This window comes from Halichoeres trimaculatus, unplaced genomic scaffold, assembly GCF_033239565.1.
Source record: "Halichoeres trimaculatus isolate MK-OKI-2021-1 unplaced genomic scaffold, fHalTri1.1 fHalTri1_scaffold_15, whole genome shotgun sequence".
Taxonomy (NCBI): Eukaryota; Metazoa; Chordata; class Actinopteri; order Labriformes; family Labridae; genus Halichoeres; species Halichoeres trimaculatus.
Genome location: NW_027437193.1, coordinates 14715041 through 14736757, shown reverse-complemented (window position 1 = coordinate 14736757; position 21717 = coordinate 14715041). Strand labels below are relative to the sequence as shown.

The window sequence follows — 21717 nt, the reverse complement described above, 5'->3', positions numbered from 1 at the left end:
CAGTGTCCCAATATGCCCCTTGTTTACTCATGTTTCTGGTTTTTACTTGTTTCTCTGAGCTGAGGGGGATTTCGTCTCCTTAAATGACTCTGAATATACTGAACAATACTTGGATGAATTTTCAGGGAGATGCAAAAACCAGAAGTAATCAGCATTCCTTCCTTGTAAAATTCTGAAATAGGTTAATCACTTGATCACAAACATGGGGAAGAAAAAGCCCTGGGACAACTTGGAAAGAACAAAGCAATCCTTTTTTTTTTTTCTCCTGATACCCATCCCTAATAGTATTAAACAGCCAATGATGGAAAGTATTTTAGGAGTTAAGGAACTTAGTAAGCATCTAATGAGCCATATTATGCAAATGAGGTGTTTGTTCCCCTTTCAGTAACTTTTAAATATTTTGCATGCAGCCCAGTATTTGCATGTGCCTGTAATCGTCTGCTTTCTCCCTGCAGCTCGCAATGAGCAAGAGGAGATGGAGGAGAAGAGGGAGATAAAACGAAGGCTAACACGAAAGGTGAGTTCAAAATAGCTCCAAATATGCAAAACCATACTTAGTCTCCAAGCAGCTGTAGGGGGTAAATTGTTGGCGAGGAAAAACAAACACTGCGACAGTGACTCATATGTAGTGAGAAGTGAAAGTCTTGTCCCTCACAGGCCCCCATATTGTAGTTCTCAGGTCTCCCCCAGGGGGGCATTGGTGCCCTTGTTGCCCTTGGCCTATTCAGCATGTTGGCTGCCAAATCTTTTGACCCCATACGGAGGTGTTGAGCGTGTTCCTGTCACTTTGTGTTGGTTTATAGCATGTTCTACTCTCCCGCTGACATGCTGCCCTAAACAAAAATCCTCATAGTGAGGATTTTATTATAGACAACACATGCCTTGTTGTATAGACGAAAAACTTTCATGTTGCTCAACAAATGCTCAATTTATACTCTTTATCAGTCCGAAGCAAGTGTAAAACATTAAACTGTCTGTGAAGAGATTTTGTCTTTGATGTACACATTTTGTAATGCTGTCTGGAACCGCTGGCATTAATACAGCGCAGTGTTACAATTTTAATAAAGGAGTAATACTCAAAAGAAGGTCTACCAGAACTAAAGTGTTAAGTTAAATCACTGATTCAACAAAAGACTTAAATATCAGAGCAGGAAGATATTGAACTTTGATGCACCTTCTTAAGAAGCACTGGATCTGCACGCCTTTTTTCCTAATCTTTCGATAAGGGCTTCAAAATATGCAAATCCTGGAAAGCTGCTAACCGTGACAGTGACGAGTAATACTTTGCCTAGTTTTCTGTTCTTAAATCTTTTTTTTCTACTCTTGTCCCAGCTGAGCCAGAGGCCCACTGTAGAGGAGCTGAGACAGGCCAAAATCCTCATCCGGTTCAGTGACTACGTGGAAGTATCAGACGCCCAGGACTACGACAGGAGGGCAGATAAGCCCTGGACCAGGCTCACAGCAGCTGACAAGGCCAGTACCACTCACCTTATCTTACAGTTGAACCAAAATAATCTTGAAATAATCTCAAAAGCCCTCCTTGTTTGCCTTAAAATTACTCCAAAAGCCATCACACTCCCCTTCCCCCTTCTTTGCTTGGCATGACGCAACCCGTAAAGCAGGAGAGTAACGGTAGGAGGATGTGTTCCCAACTCTTGTCACGGCAAGTTCCACCTGAACTGTTTTCTTCCTGTTTGTGGGTAAAAACCCGGCAGCAGTCCTGCTGCGCACTGCCCAGCAGCCCAAGCCTCTGACTTTTAATGAGCTCTTGATTTTCCAGGGCTGTGCTGCTGTTTCCTTTGCTTTGATAATGCAGAGTTCTGAACACACCTGAGAAGCACTCATGTGGAAATCACGGGGATTCAGCATTTTGATTATGCAACAGCTCCCCTTACATAAGAGAGTAATCGGACAAGCAGTGCCTCAGGACCCCTCAGCTGCAGAACGACTCTGCTGACATTTTTTCCCTGTTTCTTCTGTTGTGCACAGATTTGAATAACGTTTGCGCTCCTGTCGCAGACGAATACTCCCCAAGGCTGCAGACGTCCCCTCGAGTCATGCTAAACAGCAAAAACAATGACATCACCTGGCTGGGTTACTGTCACAAATTACATCCTGGAAGGGATGAAATGTTATTAAAAACAACAGAGCACACACTTAATTTCCTGGAACTTTGACTCACCTCTGCTTCTGAAACCTCTAAGCAGCCATTCTGCCCTTGGGCAAGGCACTCAGTGCTGCACAGCTCCAGTGGTGCTACCGATAGACATGATTCACTGGGCATGTAACCAAACATGAACGTCTATTACTTCATGAATGAGAAAAAGCTTTGAGATGTATTTATTCAACTTTTTCTGAACCCGTCTACGTTGCTGGGATATTTAGCCACCCTGGTTTTTATTCCTTTTCGTTTATGTAACTGAGATAAGGTTAAGGTTTTGAAATCCCTTGAATTCCACTCCAAATGATTAGTGTTCAGCAATGTTGTCAAAATCAGAAAATGGAGCATTGTTCTGAAGATCTTTGAAAGAAGGAAATATTGTTTCCCTTTTTCCCCTTCACTGTAATTATGACAAAGGGCTAGCACATACTACATGACTTTTGGATCTTCACCATTTGCAAAATCATGAAAGAGTACATGCATGAAGACTTTTTTTTTTGATAATTGTATTTATGAATTTTTACAAGTCAAATATAAAAAAGACAGACAGAAAAAAAATGAATAAATAAATAAATGAAACAAACGCACAAATAAACAGTTAGGCTTACTACCATACACATTATGCATGGTTGCTCAGTTAACTGAATGTTCTTTTCCTTTTTTTATATATTTAATAATGGGTCCCCAGATATTTAGGAACTTTGGTTCTGAGTTGGACATAGTGTATTGCATCTCCTCTAAATGTAAGCAAGAAACCACGTCATTCAGCCAGACTCTAAAAGAGGGAGAAGTAGCCAACTTCCATTCTCTCAGATTTGGTCTTTTTGCTGTAACCAGGCCAAACTTAAAGGCTTGTTGCAGACATGAGGACATTTCTGATTGATTTTTAATACTTAGTATTTGTGGCAATGATTTAATTTCCATGAACAGGTGTCACAGAAGTTAAATCAAACGTGACTTTTTTTTTTCCTTTTTTCCATTCAGCTCTGGGTAAAGTTCTGTTTACATTTGCTGCCATTATTGTGTACAATAGCATCTGTTTCTTCTATGGGTGTTCGATACCACTTTTTTTCAGATCAATACCTGTAAAAGTACTCCCTCTTGAGTGCTCCCTGATACAGAATACCAATGCCACTAGTGCTTTAGATGCATAATATTTTAACTAACAGTGACAGATCATTTCGAACAAAGTCAGCACAGTCCCTCTGACATTAAGTCCAAAATAAAACAGGAGAATCTCTCTAAGTTTACGCTTTGTTTTTAACAAAAGTGCAAAACAAAACAAAGAACTGTCAGTTTTAGTTTTTCTTCTAAATAAACTAAAGTGCAAAATAAAACTCCCTGGTTTATTCATGTCTGAAAAGGACCTAATGTACCATTTGATGATGATGTCAAATCGTAGTGCCAACTACTGGCAAGGAGAACTTACTTGGTGCAAGATTTTTTGCCTTGAGTATTGGATGGTGGTATCGGTAGCCTTCATGAGTACTCATCCCTTGAAATAAGGCTGGTATCAGCCCATTACCTGCTACTTGATACCTGATACCAGTACTTGCTCACCCCTAGTTTCTTTGATACTTTCCAGTCTGCCTCTGTCATCTGTTATTGTGAGCATTTCATGACAGACTGTCCGACCAGCAATTGTAAATACTTAAAATGTCTGATATTAAACATGTTACGCTCTGATGCTGTTGAGAGTAGTAAATAGTGATGACACGAGAATATAGTTGGAGGGCAGTAAAACATGTCGCAAATCTAGCTTAAAATCGCCTAATACAAGCAAAGTGATATGAAAGTTTTTTTAAATGGAAATATGTCAGAAGGCTGATTAAAATTAAAAAAAGCTTTTATAGTATGATTTGGGGTAGAGTCCAGAGCTCGAGCTGATACAGGAGAGTTTTGATCACAGCAGCTCAGAAACTAATAGGACAACTCATTTTGGGGTCATTCATGCACCTGGTTACATAAAAGCAGAACTGGAGCATCGAGCCATGAGCTCTGAAAGTCACAGTGGTCAGAAATATTTAGGTCTGGAAAACTTTTTCCATACAGTTACCCCAATGATCTCAGCCGTATTGCTGTAAATGGAAGTAGCTTTCTGACTTTCCAGGCTGGAAAGCCAGACAGTCTAACCAGCTCAGCACTTTCCTGGAAACCTTGGCTATTGTGGCTGTGGCAGGAGAAAAAAAAGGAAAGAGAAACCATGATGTTTTTAAATCTGATGGATGCTTCAAAAATCTTTTGTTGGTCCGCAAAACAGAAGCTGTGCAGCTGAGTAATTCTCTCACATCTGTCTAATTACATTCAACATGAAAAAAAAAGAGGAGCTGCATTCAGAAGCAAATGACTGTGATTACTGTGCTGACTCATTTCAGTGTGCCAGGTGTCAGGATATAAAAATACATGTACAGTATCCCTAGGTGTAATAGCACAGCCACAGATAGCGCTAAATGATGTGAACATGCGTAGAAAAAAAGTACTTCTTTGGATTATTTCTAGCATTTCTCAAAGATAAGACCACGTCCTAGGTTTCTTGTTGAAACAAGAAGTTTATCAAAGTGTTTCAACTGAGATTACATAATTGGTGTATTTCCATGGGAAAGCAGCCCCATTTTCAAAGGCTGAAGAAGAAATCGCCCCACACTATCCCCTGCTTAAAGAAACTGAACACTGCGTTTTTCAATACCTCTGTTTTCTATGATTTGTTGTGCTATTTCACACTGAAAATGTATAGCCTATCTTGAGCCTTTAATCCACAGACTGTCAGCTTCACAAATGCACTGCACAGTTCTTAAAAGCAGTTTTAGTCTCAATGTAACCCTGGTGTTTTTTTTCTGTATGTTTTAATCTATGTAAATCCGTGACATCACCAATGCATGGGAGTTAAAAACCAGAGTCGTACCTAAGTAGACCAGCATCAGATTGTGTGTTATTGTTAATGCTCTTAGATGTCTCACAAGGAGGAAATTGAGGGCTCCTGTTATGTGTGAGGAGAGAATTCAGCAGAATCATTCATGGCCTCCAGATAAGCGTAAATGATGCATGAAGCATGCTAAAAGGAGAGAGAGTCAGTACTTAGAAGCTGTTTTTTTTCTGAGCACTAAGCCTCTGCAGCTATTTTTCTCAATTTTTTTTGCCTTTTTGTTTGTTCTCTGCAGGCAGCCATACGGAAGGAACTCAACGATTTCAAGAGCAATGAGATGGAAGTGCACGAGTCGAGTCGCCATTTAACCAGGTAACGTTAGGATCACAGACATTGGGCGCTGTTCCCATTCGTGCCACAGGGACAATATCAGATAACAGATATGAACAAGAAGTGGGAGCAGCCCCTGTTTTTAAAGTAAAGCTGGTGCACAGTTACCTTAAAGATGAACTAGATTCAGGTTCTTCTAACAGCAAGAAAACTGCTAAAAACTGACCCTCCCACTACACATAAATGGATAAATATGAAACAAAAATGTCAGTCAATAAGAGACAGTTATTTTTCTCAAAAGAGGGAGATTTTACTGATTTTTCATTTCTGTTTCTTTCTGTTTTGAGTGTACACAGTGTTGGGTCAATAGAATTTAGTAACAATAGGTTAAAAAGCTATTATTATTATTATTATTATTATTATTATTATTATTATTATTATTATTATTATTATTGTTGTTGTTGTAATTGTTGTTTCTGATCGTTATGCTTCAACAGCATACTTTATTTTTACTTGATGTAATGTCAAAGGGTTAAAAATTATATAGACTTCATTTTTCTTGTGTATTGCATTGTTTTTTTTAAATAACAATTTTTATTATTGTTATTATCACTTTGTTTTACTTATTTTATTCTGTTATTTATTTTAAGCATTGTGGGGTTTTTTTTTATTTGTCTTGTTTGTCCTTTGATATTAAGTTACATTAGTGTTTCTTAGATTGGGGGGAGTGATATATTGTGCAGAAAAAAATGAATAAACTTATAAAAAAGAATTAGGCTTTATATCACTTGCATTCAAAAAGTGAAAGTTGATGTGGGTATGGCTGCCTCCAATGGCACAGTGTTGTGGGGGCATTTGTCAACAGAGCTACACAAGATTTCATTTTAACAACTAATAAATATTTCAAAGAAAAGAACACTTGGTATTAAATCTGCCTGATTAAAAGAAATGATAAGAAAAATCATGTTACAGAGAAAAAAAAAAGGATATTATGACTTAGATTTTTAAGTTTGACCCCATCATGTGACTTGAACTGTAGCCAGCCAGTGGCAGAGCTTTTGGTGTTTTGGCTTCACTTCACATGTAACTGATATTTTTCCCACACTAACATATGACCTATCTCTTCTTCTTTGATACACTCTGTAGTTCATACACATGCCACTGGTTTAGGCAGCTATTTCTAGCAGAGATGATGAAATGATATGAAATCTGTGATACCATTCTATTTCTGTTCATCTTTCAGGTTTCACAGACCATAGTAGACCATCACTGTCTTGAGCGGTGCTGGACCAGTCCCACTGCTCCTCCACTGAGAACCTTAAGTGCTGGACAGTAAAATGGTGCCCGTTTCTACAATAAGGCCATGTCTTCTGAAATGCCTTTTTCAAGACCCAAAACAACTGAGTCGGTACTACGCTCCCAAGATGCAGACACCCTCTACTCCATCCACTGTAGTAGCACATACTGACTCTGGTTGATTCCCATCGCCCTTCCTTGGAATTAGCTCGACTGTCTCCTCAACCTCTCTGCTGAGCTCTCAAGCAGGCGCTCAGTTCAGTGGTGATCAGACAGCAGGAGGTTTTGTTTTCCTTTGCAATGACCGTCACTTTCAACATCTACTGAGAAAAGCTGCACCTCAGCTCATCAACAACACCAGTGGACATGTCTCAGTGGACATATTTTTGTCCCTCTTCCTTATAATGCTGTCACTTTGGACTCCTCTTGCCCGAATCTGCATTTGTATGCAGTGTTGACTGTTCTTAGCTCACTGATAACAGCAGAGGATCCATCTTTACTGCACCTGCTGGGACTTGGAAACAGCTTCAAACAGAGGGTGTCTAACATTAGACTCATGTGCAATATTTTTCCCTCTGCTTCTCCTAGGCTATAGCACCCCCTAGAGTCCCACTGTGTCATTACTATGTAGTCCTGACCTCTCTTCTTCCCTCGTATGTGCAATTCTCACTGTACCGACAATGTTGACATCTAAATGCTTAACTGTGAATTTGAGAGTTTTTAGCTCTCTCCAAATGTACATTTTGTTTATAGTGAGGAAGAAAGTTATGTTCAAAGTAGAATCATGCTTGACCAAGTCACAATCATATAAATTTTAATGTAAAAATTGCTGCTGGCAGAGATTTTCTGGTTCCAGTGTGTGCAACAATGATCTTTTTTATGATTTAGTCAGTTTTTCATTGTTTTTGATAGAGGCACTTGCATCATAAATAATTGATTTAATGATTTTACATTTTCTAGCTCTTTGGATTGAGATTTTCTTTTTAAAGAACAAAATACCAAGAGCTGGGTCACCATGTTGTTATCTCATGTTTTGTTTTTTTTTGTTTGCGTTTGCAGCGCTGTGTTAATGATCTTTGCATTGTATTATACTTTCCTTTTATACTCATTGCATTACAAGCTTTTGAACAAGCAATATTTGTTGTTTGTAGAGCAAATGTTAAACTACAGGTGTACTCTCCATTTTTTTTACTGTGCTTCTACACTATGCCTCACTTCAGGGTTTTAATTTACTTTTAAGACTTTTACAAGAGGACTTTTACTGCATTTTATTGACTGAGCCACCAAAAAACTCTTCCTCTTCAACAGCTAATGGACTCATTCGACAATACTTGATTCAATCTAAAATCTATGATTGAACCTGATGATGAATTCTGACACGAGTTCAGATTTGGGTGAACTCACTCAAGTCAGGGTTTTTAGATTTTTATTGCTAAAAATTATTTGCACTGTCTTAGGTTTTACAGTGGTCACTGTTTCTAAGGTCAGGGCCCTAATGTGTAAAATATTGTTCTGAACTGTGACCACTTCTTCACTTCAACAGTCTTGTCACCTGATCACTGATCCTACACCAGTATTTGAACGCTCATAAGCTTTATGTATGACTTTTAAATTTGCAATATAAAATTCCTGTTTGACAGAAGAGGAAAAGCTGTAGAGGTAGAAGGCTGTTGGCACCTACTGTCACACATTTTTCTGCTAACAGTGTCCTTTACTTTCAAAGCCTCCATCGGTAATGGTTGGATGACCTTCTAAAAGCTGGGAACAGAGCAGAACACCTTTTTTGCACTTTATGATTTGTATGTTCTGTCATAAGGTTCTTGATGGAAGCAGCTTCCCTGTTAAAATCAAAGTTCATGTCACAGAGCAACTCTTTTTTTTTTTAAATCAAAAATTTTTGAGTCACCCTTACAGGGAGACTTTAAAAGAAGTATATGAGGTGTCTTGTGTGTAAGAACCAGCTTCTGTATGATTCCAGCATATGTCCTTAATTTACATGTCCCACCATAGGTCCAGTACAGTAGAGAATAACAGGATTAACTCTGTAAAAATCTGCTCCAGTTTCTAATTTCAGCTCCAAGAAACAAACCTGAGCCACTGGGCTGAGCATGAGGTTTTCCATTTTGCTGGAATCAAGGAACATGAATTCAGCAATAACCATTTTCCCTTTTACATGTTGGTGAAGCAGCTGAATGAGTTCAAAAGTGTTCCTTTTTTCATTTTTGAAATACAGAATACTGTGTACAGGATACATCATGCCAATTAAATTCCATTTCTGAATGCATTTCAATTGTTTTCATGTTTTTTTCTCTACTGATTAACAAGCCTATATAATCCATGTTTGGCATTTATTCAAAGCATCTGGTAATACTGATATAATTGGACAGCTTTGACATTTAAGACTGCAGACTTATTAGCAGAGTACACTAGTTTTTTAAGTAAGAAATACATCCTGCCTGACAAATTTAATATATAGTTTATCTGCCTTGATCTCAATTCTACACATGGTGAAGTGTCTTTGGGCAAGAAACTTAACCCCAAAACTACCCCTGGTGGTTGTACCAGCAGTCTTGTGAAATTGCCTGATGAGATGGTTCTTAAGGTATTCGCCTAGTCACCACTAGTCTTCAGTAAACAGACCTCTAGATAAGATATTGCTTGGCAGAAGAATGGGAAAGCGTAAAAAAGAAAGGGTTAAGCAGGTCAAGCAAGCAAGACTTATCGATTATTATTGACGTCACTGTTGCCTGACAAATTCAATATCTAGTTTATCTGCCTTGATCCTGATTCTACACATGCTGAAGTGTCCTTAGGCAAGAAACTTAACCCCAAAACTACCCCTGGTGGTTGTACCAGTAGCCTTTGAATGGGATTTAGGAAAACTGGTGTTTTATATTGCAACTTCTGTCATCAGTGTATGCATTTGGTATGAATGGGTGATTGTGACATGTTATGTAAAGACTGCTAAACAGCCAGAGGAGAAGGGAAAGCACTGCATAAACAGTGCATTTACTATTTACAGTTCATTAAATGGTTTATTGTAGTCAGTATAACAAGATGTTGTCTAAATGTGAAAAAAGAGTTGGATTTTTAGCAACCGTGTCTTAGCAACTTTTCAAATCCATGCCCAAACGGATTAAACGCTTAATATGAAAAGAAGATAAAATAACAGCAAGAAAGAACTACTTTGGTGTATTTCATTTTAATCAACCTTGATAGACTTGGTACAGAAAGGTTTTTAAATTTACAAAAGAAGTAAGCCTTTATAGGGTCCTATTAAATGGTCTCTAGTTAAACACTTGATATTATTCACTTTTTTTATGCTATGTGGATATATTATCATCATTTTCCAACTGAAGGTCAACTTTCTCACTGTCTTCTTAAACAAACTGAACTTTTTTTGTAAGATACAAAGAGGCCCCAAACAGCAAATAATACATATAACAATAAACACATAATATGATATAATATAATATAATATAATATAATATAATATAATATAATATAATATAATATAATATAATATAATATAATATAAAATAAAATAAAATAATATAATATAATTTAATGTAAAATAAAATAATAAAAAATAATTTAACAAAATATAAGAAGTTAATTGTAATGGAATGATTCCTTCATATATAATACACTATATCTATATCTATTATCTCTCTCTCTCTCTCTCTCTCTCTCTCTCTCTCTCTCTCTGTATATATATATATATATATATATATATATATATATATATATATATATATATATATATATATATATATATATATATATATATATATATATATATAAAAGCAGACCTATTTTCTACAACTACTGGGCCTTTTGTTGAAATGCTATCAAACTTGTGATTGGCTATTTCTGCTTTCTTATGTATTACAAAGTTCCCTGAAAAGTCCACAGCAGCTATACAAATAGGACAATAAAAAAGTTAGAAAACAACATTGAAAAAGTTAAATATAATTCTCAAATAATGAATTGCATATATAACAGAAGTGAACAGTACGTTTAAAGAGTCACTAATGTATTTATTTATATATTTATTCATGTATTTATTTATTTATTTATCTATCTATCTATTTATTTATTTATTTATTTATTTATTTATTTATTTATTTATTTATTTATTTATGTATGTATGTATTTATTTATTTATTATTATTGTAGTTGTTGTTGTTGTTATGATGATGATTTTTTTTAATTTATTTATTTATTTATTTAGTTAGTTAGTTAGTTAGTTAGTTAGTTATTTAGATGTTTATTATTCTTATTATTAACATGCGACTTTTTTTTCGTCCAAACTGGAGAGGTTCTGGTCAAAGCTTGAGATTTTCTCCACTAGATGGCGATAAATAACTTCGCAATCAGAGCCCGTAGACTGAGCCGGGCTGCTCGGCCTTGTGAAATGGCGTCCTGATGAGATGGTGCTTAAGTTATTTGCCTAGTCACCACTAGTCTTCAGTAAACAGACTTCTAGATAAGATATTGCTTTGCAAAAGAATGGGAAGGAGTAAAAAAGAAGGGTTAAGCAAGTCAAGCAATCAAGACTTATCGATTATTATCGACGTCACAGTTTGAAGTTGCATTAACATTCAACAGATGACACTTTATCTTCTGAGTTGCCTATGTGCGGAATGTTACATTGATTTATTTCACTGTACGTAGACACATATCTGACGGAGATAACGCTACACCAGATAGAGGGACATACGTCTGAGGCGGCACACCAAACATTTTATACGAGCTATGTTTACGCCTCTCGCCTGTTCACCGCCTCACTTGACTGAACCAAACGAAAGGCTTCCTGGGAAATGTAGTCATGACAACATGTCTGCCCTTGCTGTGGTTCACGTGCGGAGCCAAACAGCTGAATACACTACCCACAATGCTCTGCGTTGTTGTTACCGACCCCATCTTGTGTCCTCCTCATGAATATATATCAGTCAGTATTTGCGTAGGAGGTCGGCCGACGTTCATTTCATATTCCAGCACTGTATTTTGCTCTAAATGGGACGCACAGTCACGTCTCCGCCCTGATATGTCCCTACGCGCCCAGCCTCTTCCCAGCGAACTGAATCGGTAAAATGCTTTTTTCTACTGGAGAAGCGGAGGAGACTCCGACGGGGGAAGAAAGGCAAGAAGTGAATGACTACTAGTGGAATAAGTCGGCAACACCGCCCAGCTGGCGGACATATACCACGGTGGGCACGTATTCAGGCTTTTAAATGTAGAGGTTGTAGGTGTAACCAACTGCGCACCGTTATTTATTTAGAGAGGGGGACTTTTCATTGGCAGAGATGGAAAGTGTGCAGGCTGCCGCTGATGATGGCGCGTCGGATGGAGGCGCGACCAAGTTAATGAAGAAGCCCAACGGAGTGTCTGTCGCCCGGGGGACTCCAGCAGATGATGGCGGTGGACATTTAGCACCTTCCCGCGTAGAGGCAAAGAACGGGAATAGCCTCACTCATTCCTCCTCTACAACGGGATCAAGTGCGTCAAACCGAACTGTGGTGTCTAATGGCCGGGGCTCGTCCAGCAACTCGAGCTCCCTCCTGTTGAGACGGAGGCGATTGAAGAGGAACCTCTCAGCCGCCGCAGCTGCAGCCACCGCCACCTCAGCTGTCACCGCCGCCTGCGGCACCAAGATGAACTCGGCCCTGTCCTCTGCGTCTTTACATACCCGGAGTCTGGATCGGAAGACTCTGCTCAAACACCGACAGAATATGCAGCTGCAGCCCGCAGACCGCGAGTGGGTGAGAGCAGATCTCCACCGGGGCTCCGTACATGTCCACGATAGACTGACGCCCTCATATCCTAGACCGGTTCTTTGCACTGTTGACACCACAGCCGGCGAGGTGGCGCTCCGTTTGAGCAAACTCTGCAGTAAGTCGAGCTCCGTTATGCGCATTTTTTGTAGAGACAACCCTAAGACTGACCAAAATGGCAACTGCAATGTGAAGTACGAATATAATGAAAACCACTGCAAGGTGAATGAAGACTCCAGTATAAAATGTAACGACCTGAATCCCCTAGAATCTACAGAACTAAGGGGCCATCAAAGTGACAGGTTGAGGCTGCTGCTCATGGAGAATGCAGATGAGAGGCAAAAGCAACAGGACGTTGATGGAAAACTTTTCAGCCCTGAATCAGAATCACAAGACAACATAACCTGTTCACTGTCAGATTTGAACTCAAACTCTAACATAGATACCCCGAATGATGACGACTCAGAGCACAGGAACGGTGTGGACAGCTATGGATTAAATTCTGGCTCTGATGTAGAAAGCAGTGCTTTTGATGACCTGAGCTCTGGGGCCCGGCTGAGCGAGCACAGGGATTCCCTCAGTGATGACATGGTCCTGGGAACAGAGGCCTCCATCCTCAGCCCCTCGTTTGACAGTGCCACGGAGGGCCACGACATGTATGGCAGCTCCTCAGACGAACTGGAGCTCGACTGCCCGGCGTCCAGCACCAGCATGGACCCCATCTCCCAACATCACACCAATGGGATCAGTACTGTCACTGCCAACTACAAGCACTGCAACATAGACCACATTAACAACATGACAAACAATATGGGGCCTGATAGCAGATTCAACCAGCACAGTCTGGGCAGCCTGCCACCCAGCAGCAGTGCCGGCTCATTGTCAAGAGCCTGTTCTACAGGTAATACACCTGACATCCAAGATCCAGACTGTGGCCAGAGCGCTGTAAAATCAGGGCTGACAGCAGACCACAATGGAGATTCCTGTGATTCCAGCCCCACGCTGTATGTTCAGCTGCATGGTGAAGCTGTCAGGAGGCTTAGCCCAGATGAGAGGCCTCTGCAGATTCAGAATGACTTTCTATTTAAGCTTGGATTTAAGGATCCGTGGAGAGTTCAAGAGGAAGGGCTCAACACAGAAATTGGCTCTTTGTTACGATTTTATGCAGGTAAGTTCATTCAAATGTGACTTTATTCTCTCATGATTAAGTTGTGCGCCCATGCTGGGACTTGCTGAGGCTTACATAGCTTGGCTGAGGATCCTCAGTGATGGAGTGTTACAGGTGGTCAACTTGTATCACTAAATGAGGCAGGTGCATTCATGCAGACCAGTGACATTGAACTGTAGGAGCAAGGCTACACTTTATTTCCTGTTTTGCTGAGACTGTTTGAATTTGTTTTTTAACTCTGGTCAGTTTAGCATGCAAACAGCTCTGGCCTCATGTTTTGAATTCTTGAAGAACTGAAAAGATGACGCCCAGATGTTACTGATATTACTGTAGCGTGTTATGAATGCTGTCAGTCAAGGTGAGTGCAGAGGAAGACAGTTGCTGCTAACAAGAGCTAGTGTATTAGCTTCCACATGCTTCCTCTGTGATGGTGTACCATGTTGAGATTTAACTCTGTAATGGTTTGATCAGTTCAGGCTAAGGTCACAGCCCGAAGGTTCCTGCTCTGCCAGATCTACCTGGCCTAAGGGACTTCCTTTAATTTCCAGCTTCTTCCGCCTTGGCCTGACTTTGTTGGACCATAGCGGCACACTGTGCTTCCATGGACACGCATGACATCACCACAAAGCCATCACCACAACTTATGGTGCGCAGACATGGGGCCCTTTTCCGGCTTTTGCCCCATTATCATCCTAATGAAAAGGCTGAATGCCTTTGTGGTTGGATGGAGAGTAGGGGTGGGAGCGGTATGGCTGGGAGGACCATAAACCCTCTCTGTGGACCCAGTGAATTCTGGTCATTGAGATGCTGCACAGTGCCTGTCCTATTGGCATCCAGCACTGATACTGTCACACTAACTAACTGCCTGCCAAGCTGGGTTAACGTGCTCCTCCAAAGCGCAGGAAGCCCTTTTCTTCACCATGCTACTGCCTCCACCACTGCTGCTATTGCTGTCGCTGCTGAGGGAAATGAATTAAGGAGGGAGGGGGGGGCGTGGGGGTGTCAGTGAAACTGAGTGTCTGCTGAGGACAGTTGAGGAGAAAGTATTTGTTGGGTTTGAAAAAGACAAGAGAGAAACTAATACTCTCCAGCTTCCTGTCCTGAGAGGCTGTTGAACTAGAGGTCACTCAATACCGAGCTGGAAATGGCCACATGTGCTCCCGCTCACGTTCACAGTCACATGCGCTTCATGACCTATTGTGCTCTTGAATCCTGGCTCGCTTGAGGTAGAATGATTTCATTCAGATAGCATCATTTGGCAGGCAGAGTGAGCACGCATGCACACACAGGGGCTCATGTGGATAGATGTGCATGTAGGGAGGAAAAAAAAGAATCCCGAGCACGGCTGTGCAGTCAGCTGAGCTCGACGAGCAGCCGCTAAAGGCCGCTAAAGTTACCCCGAAGCCGCTCAGAGAGTGACGCCTCCACATCCCATGTGAGACAGCTTAACTGTGGTCACCTGAGCGCTCTCTCCACCTCCCTCCCTCCCTCCTTTCACGCAGCCAGTAACACCACTCAACACCCTGCCTGCACAGAAGGCCTAATTCTCCTTTAGCCTCGCAGAGAAAGGCCCTGAAGAGCACTTCCATACAAACACACAGATGCATTCACTGTAAAGACAAAGGGGCGCTCATGCTCTTGTGACATGTCTGGCCTGCTCTTCCACCGTTTCCTTACACCAGGGAAGCATGTGAGGAATGTACGCCAGCTCGTCTAGAATGTCAGGCATGTCTGCTGAGGAGGAAACGGAGCAAAGGGGGGGAGGTGGGGAGGAGGTGGCACACCATGCTGACACATGTTGAGCTGTCTTTGAATGGTTGTCCTGCGCAGATCCTGCAGGGACAGGGAACTGTCTCAGCTGACTTGCTGGCTGACTCTCAGGCGCAGCTGCCTCAACTGTAGACCCCAGTCACACTAAAGGCCTTTTTGTCTTCATGCCTGTGCACGCAGAGCTGCCTCTAATACACAAAGTCCAGTATCTACTTTCATGTGGCTCAGTGGGAGTGCTGTGTTGGATTTGAATGCTGGGTCTAACCTAGATTTGAAGTATGAGCAGGCTTCTAAGCGGTGCTGTATCTTTAATATGAGCGACAGATGAGGTACTCAGCACTCAGCATGATTATGGAGGCAGGAGGATGATAGGAAGAGGCAGCTCAGTCGAGGAGTTGCCATGGTGCGTCTCGGCAGGTCCTTTTGGACAACGCAGAGGCTGGTTTGACTTTGAAGGGTTCAGGTCATGCTTTGAGTGCACAGACTCTGCAGAGGCCAGATGAGAGAACCTACTTTGCCCCCATAGACACACAAACACACACACACTCATACACATGTACAGAAGGCTGCCTAGATCAAAGGGCCGCTGTCCTCTTTGGCAAGCTGACGAGTGATCCTTTCAGAGCTGCCCACACAGGAGCCTCTTGTAGTGCAGAGGCAGCTTTATTAGAGTTTGAGTCGAAGGGAAAAGAGTAAAAAAACATGCACAGACTCACATAATCAATACATGCACATTCGGTTGCTGAGAGGCCCGAAATTCCTCAGCTTTAAATAAAAGCACACCTACTGAAGAAAGGGCTGGGTTGAACAGATTTTTCTAACTTTACACAGGCCTCAGAGCTGTGATTTAATTGTCCAATCAGGTGAAAGAACAGGGTTCAGGTCAGCGTCTGAGGACAGGAGATCCTCAGCCTTACAAGTAATGAAGCTGCCCCCTGCGAAGATTGCTCTCTTCCTTTACACACACAGGCTGGAGTGTGTGTTCAAGAAAAGGAAACGGCATACTAACACACACTGGCACGGGGCTTCCCTAGAGGCACAGGACCCAGAGTTTTTAACCAAACCAAAGCAGTACGGCTAAATAATTTAGATTCATTAGCTTACTCGGCTTCACAAACACTCTCCTTCTTGCACTTCAGCATACACGCTGCATTTAGTGAGCTCGCCCTAATAAAGTTGAAATGTTTGCTAGTTCTTGTAAATCTGGAGTGGTGTTAAGATTTGGTTTGTTTTACGAGCTAAATGAACGACTACTGGCATACGCTGACCCAGACTCTATCGAGGTATTAATCCCATTCAGCTCCACGCAGGTTTATAGCTCAAGCTTCTGTGAAGGGGAGTCAGGGTGCTTTCAGCATACTGAATCCAATTCTCAGGTAATTTCCGTGTTCCTTTAAGTACCTGTAAGCAAGGTGAACTTGGCAGGAAGTGTAGTACATGCAGAACGGATAAAAACCGACGAAGCTGAAAGAATGTTGTTGATGACTCTGACCCTGAATGAGAGAAAGAGATAGAGAACCCTTTCTTTAATATAGATTTAGAAAAGCATTGTCACTCATCACACATATTTTTAAGCCATGTTTCTGTTATCCTTTTTTCTTCTAAACAACCTTTAAATTAATTAACTGTTACCCAAAACAAAGCTAAAAAATAAACAATTAAAGACCTTGCTACTCTCTAAAGCTAAAATCTGGTTGTTCCCAAAATTCTCAGCCCATGACCCTGGAAAAAATGGTGCAAGAGACTCCTGACCCCCACTGTCTTTTTAGGCGGTCCAGCATTGCTCCAAACCACATGCTAGCAATAGCAGGCTAATCTGATAACAAATATTAGAACCACATATTGCATTTATTTTTACAATAATATATAAAAAAATGTTTTTTTAGCATGACACAGGGTACATGTTGGATGTGACATGCAGGAAAGACGCATCAGGCAATATATGATTATAAACGTTATTGATAGTATTTTCTTTTCTCTCTAGGACAGCATCCTATGATCCCTAAACCATTGCCCCTTGGCCACAAAAGGGGTCCCAATCACAAAAAATATACCATTTAAAATACTGTTGAATATCATAACTTCACGGCTACTTAAAAAGAATAATAATGTCAGTATAGGAAACAATAAATCTCTTTCCTCACAGAGGTATTACAAAGTAAGGAAAGCTAGACTCCCTGATATGAGGCCTGTGTCCCATGCAGACACAAGATGTTAACATTTTAAGGAGACAGTGATAGTTCAATTACTCTAAAAGCTTAGAGGAATCTGGATGCAGAACTGTATCCTTCCACTCTAACCTCGGGCCGTCTCTGAGGAGGCAGCGGCTGCTGACGTGATGACTTAAAGGACTCTGCAGGGTTTAAAGGCTTAATGAAGCTCCTAGCTTTCTCCAGCAGGCCGTGGCAGCTATTAAGCAGAGAACCACTCACTCTCGTCCTGTCTGTGCCACGTCGCTCTCCCCGCGTACAGTCAGCACGCCAGATTGCTCCTACACTCGCACTCACGTCTCTATGAAAACATTTTCAAAGGCAGAAGGAGAACAGTCTGGGCTGATTTTGTCATTGTTTTGTTTTTAGTTTTTTTAGGATGCCTCACTGGTTATCCTGGTAAAAACACGAGCATCCCTCGCAGTGGGTTAGTTTGAATGAATTTTGATGTTGTACCACTCACGGGAGATTTATGAATGCAATATTTAAGCATCAGTTTTAGTTAAATCTATAAGACATGGATTATTTTACTGCATCTCTATGCACGCTAACACTCCAGAGACTTTCCAGAAGTGAGGCACTAGGCTGCCTCATCCTTTCTCACATCCATGTCCCGGCCTGACAGCTAATGGTCTTTCTAAATGGCCTATTGCTGAGTCATTATGTAATTGTGTAATCAGATTTCACACGTTCCAGAACTCAAATCCAATATGCATGTGTCCGTGAGGTTTTTATGCATTCCCCGGTGTGTGTATGTGTGCACTGTGAAGATGAAAGCGAGCAATCAAAGAATAGATTTCATGTCTCTTCACGTGTGAGCCACACGTGAACAAGTGGTCTTAAATGAAAAGTGGCCGTACGGCATTAGTGTGGAGTTGGAATATGCAGATCTCAGAGGAGAAATCACACGTGTGTGTGTGTGTGTGTGTGCGTGTGTGTCTACTGATGCAGACATGGAGAGGAGAGGATGGTGGTGTCAGCTTGTAGCGGTTAAAGCCAAGGGAACTGTTTTCTGTCTAATATAGATTGCCTTCTTGGCTGACATCCTCCCACCCTTCTCTCCTCTCGCGCCGAATCTTCCTCCCTCTCTCAATTTCTCTCATGATCGATCCCCCCTCCTTCTCCTCCCGCTATCTCTCCTTGCATCTCCTCCTCCCTCACACCATCTGACAGCTTCCATTTATCTCTCCATATCTCTTTATCTCTCCCTAGCCTATTGCTTTTCGCTCCAAAAATGAATGGTCACCCTCCTAATTGTCCTTAAAAATATTTATGAGAGGCTGCTCTGGTTAGTATTCGTGCAGCTGTAGCACACCTAGAAGCTCTTTCTCTCTCCCTGTTACGTCTGTTAGTGAGTGTGTTCGTTTTGGTGCACAGTTGTATTTAGCCCCCTGCTCCCTGTGGAAATAAGTAAAAGAGAAACTGCGATAGAGAGTCTCGTAGCTTTCTGGTTAGCAGCTAAATCTAGGCTGAACAATGTCATGCTGATATGTCACTCCTGTCTGCCTACAGGCGGATTCTCCGATAGGGAATAGGGAAAAGGGGGCAGGGAGGGGCACCGACTTCCGGGCCTTAAGGGAGCAGCCGGGGCCGTTTGGCTGTCCATCAAACTACCCCTGCCGACAGTCCCCGAGAATCCTCAGAGGGGTTGAAGTCAGTTGTGCTCACGAGCAGGAAGAGGTCATGAAGAAGGCTGACCATCCCTGAGCAGAGACCGGTCCCTCCCCGCTCAGACCACATGCATAAAGGAAGGAGGGGGGGATTAGAGTCAGTCCAGCAGGGGCTCGCTCTCTGCAGCTTTGATCAGCAGCAGCACAGCCTAATACCAGGCAACATCTGCAACTCTCAGCATTAAAGAGGCCCAAAAAATTCCGATTAGGGAACACACGGCCCGCTAGTGTACGGGACAGAACTGTGTCAATTCCTGGATGGGTGGTTTCTAAATAGCAGTGCTCCAGTGGTGCTTAAACTGATTTGTTTTACAAAGCTAGTGTCTCCAGAGGAAGAATTTTGCTTTGTGTTTTAAGATTTCAATTCCCAATAATTTACAAGGCATTAAGTAATTACAAGAGGATTGGTTTATTACCGCTGCCAAGGAGGTTATGTTTTTGTGAGAGTTTGTCTGTGAGCAACATGACTCAAAAAGCCACTAACGGATCTTGATTAAATATATTAGGAAATGTTCAGTGGTTAAATTTTGGAGGTTATCTGGATCACTGTCTGGATCGAGAATTTTTTTGAAAGGATTCTTTATCATTGTGAGCTAGGGCTGTTTTCACCATAAATGGTCGGGTTGCTTTGCAAAAGAATAAAAGACAAGGTCACCATAATTTCTGACAGATGTAAAAGTAACATCCACATCCTGGCAATATTCTGGGTACTAAGATTGTGTTGCTGTCGTCAACGAAAATTATGACTAAATATCAACGTCAACGAACCTTTATCACGTGACGGAAACGGGAGGAGACGGGACGTGAATGGTGGTCATGTGACTAAAACTCTAATTAAATATATAATGTAATATTGTTGACAAAAAAAACGGGATTAAATGTGGTTTACAAGATGAAAACTCTGCTAATTTACGTCTTCATTTTCGTTAACCAAAACGAGATGGGACGTAATGTCATTGCGTTATTTAATATCATTTTTATCTTGTATTATTTCCATTTCCTGGGTTGCAGTTCAGCAGCCAGTCAAGTATAATGACAACTGAAGAAACAAAGTTAAGTCTGACACAAATTCAAATAAGAGCATCTTCCGTGTCTGGAATTGAATGTATTCTTGAGTCTATAAGGTATCAATAATATAATTATAAGATATCCATGTTTGACTTGTGAAATGGATGACTTAGAGAAAATTTTGGTTACATCTACTCCATACTGAATACTTGTACTAAATTAAGTGGGTTAAGTAGAATTGCATTGCTCAAAAGAGATGAGATTAAAGTACAATCTTCATTGACTAAAACTAGACTAAAATGTCATCAGTTTTCATTGACTAAAACTATACAAAAATAATCATGGATAATTCTGACTACAATAAGACTAAAATGCTCAGATTTTTAGTCAACTGAAACTTGACTTGACTAAAAGGAGTATAAATGTGACTAAAACTAATAAAAACTAAAATAATAGTTTGACACAAAGACAAGACTAAAACTAAAATTAAAACAGGTCGCCAAAAACAACACTAACCAAGATCGGGAATATGAAATATGTACTGGGTCATCATAGTTTTCAACACTGTCAGGTAACAAATTATCGTACAAACCTGCAACTAACACCAAATTGTAGCAGACAGTCTGCTGAAAGAACATTAAAGTAGGACTGAAGTGTTGCCTGACAATCACAATATGTTTGGCGGAGGTCTGCGCTCTCTAAGTGCTTTTCTAGTTAAGTTTAGGGCAGTTTTGTGTTGGTGTTTGTTTTGCAGAGCCACCATCCTGCACTGACAAGAAAAAAAAACATTGAACACAGTGAAGCAGCATATTTCCTCAGTGTTATGAGAAATAATTTCAGTGAGTTACCAAACTGTCCCCAAATCTTTGAGTCATATGTTCACAGCGAGATAAGGTGTGCTGTTTGGGTGGAGCTGAGCCGGGTTCTTTGGACTCTGCTCTAATAGAAAGAGGCCAAGTTGTTGATATGAGATGACCTAGTTTAAAGTTCATCTCTTTTAAAAATGCTGAAGCACAAGAATGATACTTCCTTATTGGCGAGCGTGTCTTTTTCCAGGGGAAGCTTTGAAAGGGAACGCAGCCACAGAAGTCCTTAGAAGTGCAGGAGCAGCTTTGTGCAGAGTTTTAAAGTGCATAGGTTCCTTACTTTGATCTTGGAGATGTATCCTACGCAGAGCGCTCTTTGATGCTGTTTAAAGTCGTTCAAAATACTCCAGTTTCGTTGATTTTGGTGCTTTTAGAGCCTTCTGTACACTACCTGCCCAGCACCACACAATACATTAGCCACTAGCTAACTGACACAGAGAGACTCTTAGAAACATGTTCCCTTGGAAGAGGTAGAGACCAAAAAAATCTGAAGTTCTTCATTGCTGCCTTGTATGTGCTGCTGAATAGTTGAAGTTTTAGTCACATCAATCTTAAAGGATGTTGATTGAAGGAATAGTGTTAGAGCAACAGTTATTAG

The 21717-nt window shown here is 41.0% G+C and overlaps 2 protein-coding genes across 5 annotated transcripts in view; both read left to right on the top strand.

The window, feature by feature from the left end:
• Window positions 1–8928, top strand: part of LOC141804681 (phosphatase and actin regulator 1-like) — a 63356-nt gene extending 54428 nt beyond the window's left edge. For 2 of the 4 annotated variants that reach the window (XM_074689269.1, XM_074689267.1), the window contains exons 9-12: window positions 456–517; window positions 1333–1473; window positions 5320–5396; window positions 6598–8928. In XM_074689269.1, coding sequence (XP_074545370.1) covers window positions 456–517; window positions 1333–1473; window positions 5320–5396; window positions 6598–6613 — 296 coding nt within the window. In that variant the 3' untranslated portion in view covers window positions 6614–8928. Of the gene's footprint in view, window positions 1–455; window positions 518–1332; window positions 1478–5319; window positions 5397–6597 lie in introns of all 4 variants that reach the window. The other 2 variants (XM_074689270.1, XM_074689268.1) reach the window with 1 other exon arrangement.
• A 2688-nt stretch (window positions 8929–11616) lies between these two features.
• phlpp1 (PH domain and leucine rich repeat protein phosphatase 1) overlaps window positions 11617–21717 on the top strand; it is a 59318-nt gene continuing 49217 nt past the window's right edge. Inside the window, exon 1 of the mRNA XM_074688419.1 lies at window positions 11617–13595. Within this exon, the coding sequence (XP_074544520.1) occupies window positions 11960–13595 (1636 nt within the window). The 5' untranslated portion in view covers window positions 11617–11959. The remainder of the gene's footprint in view (window positions 13596–21717) is intronic.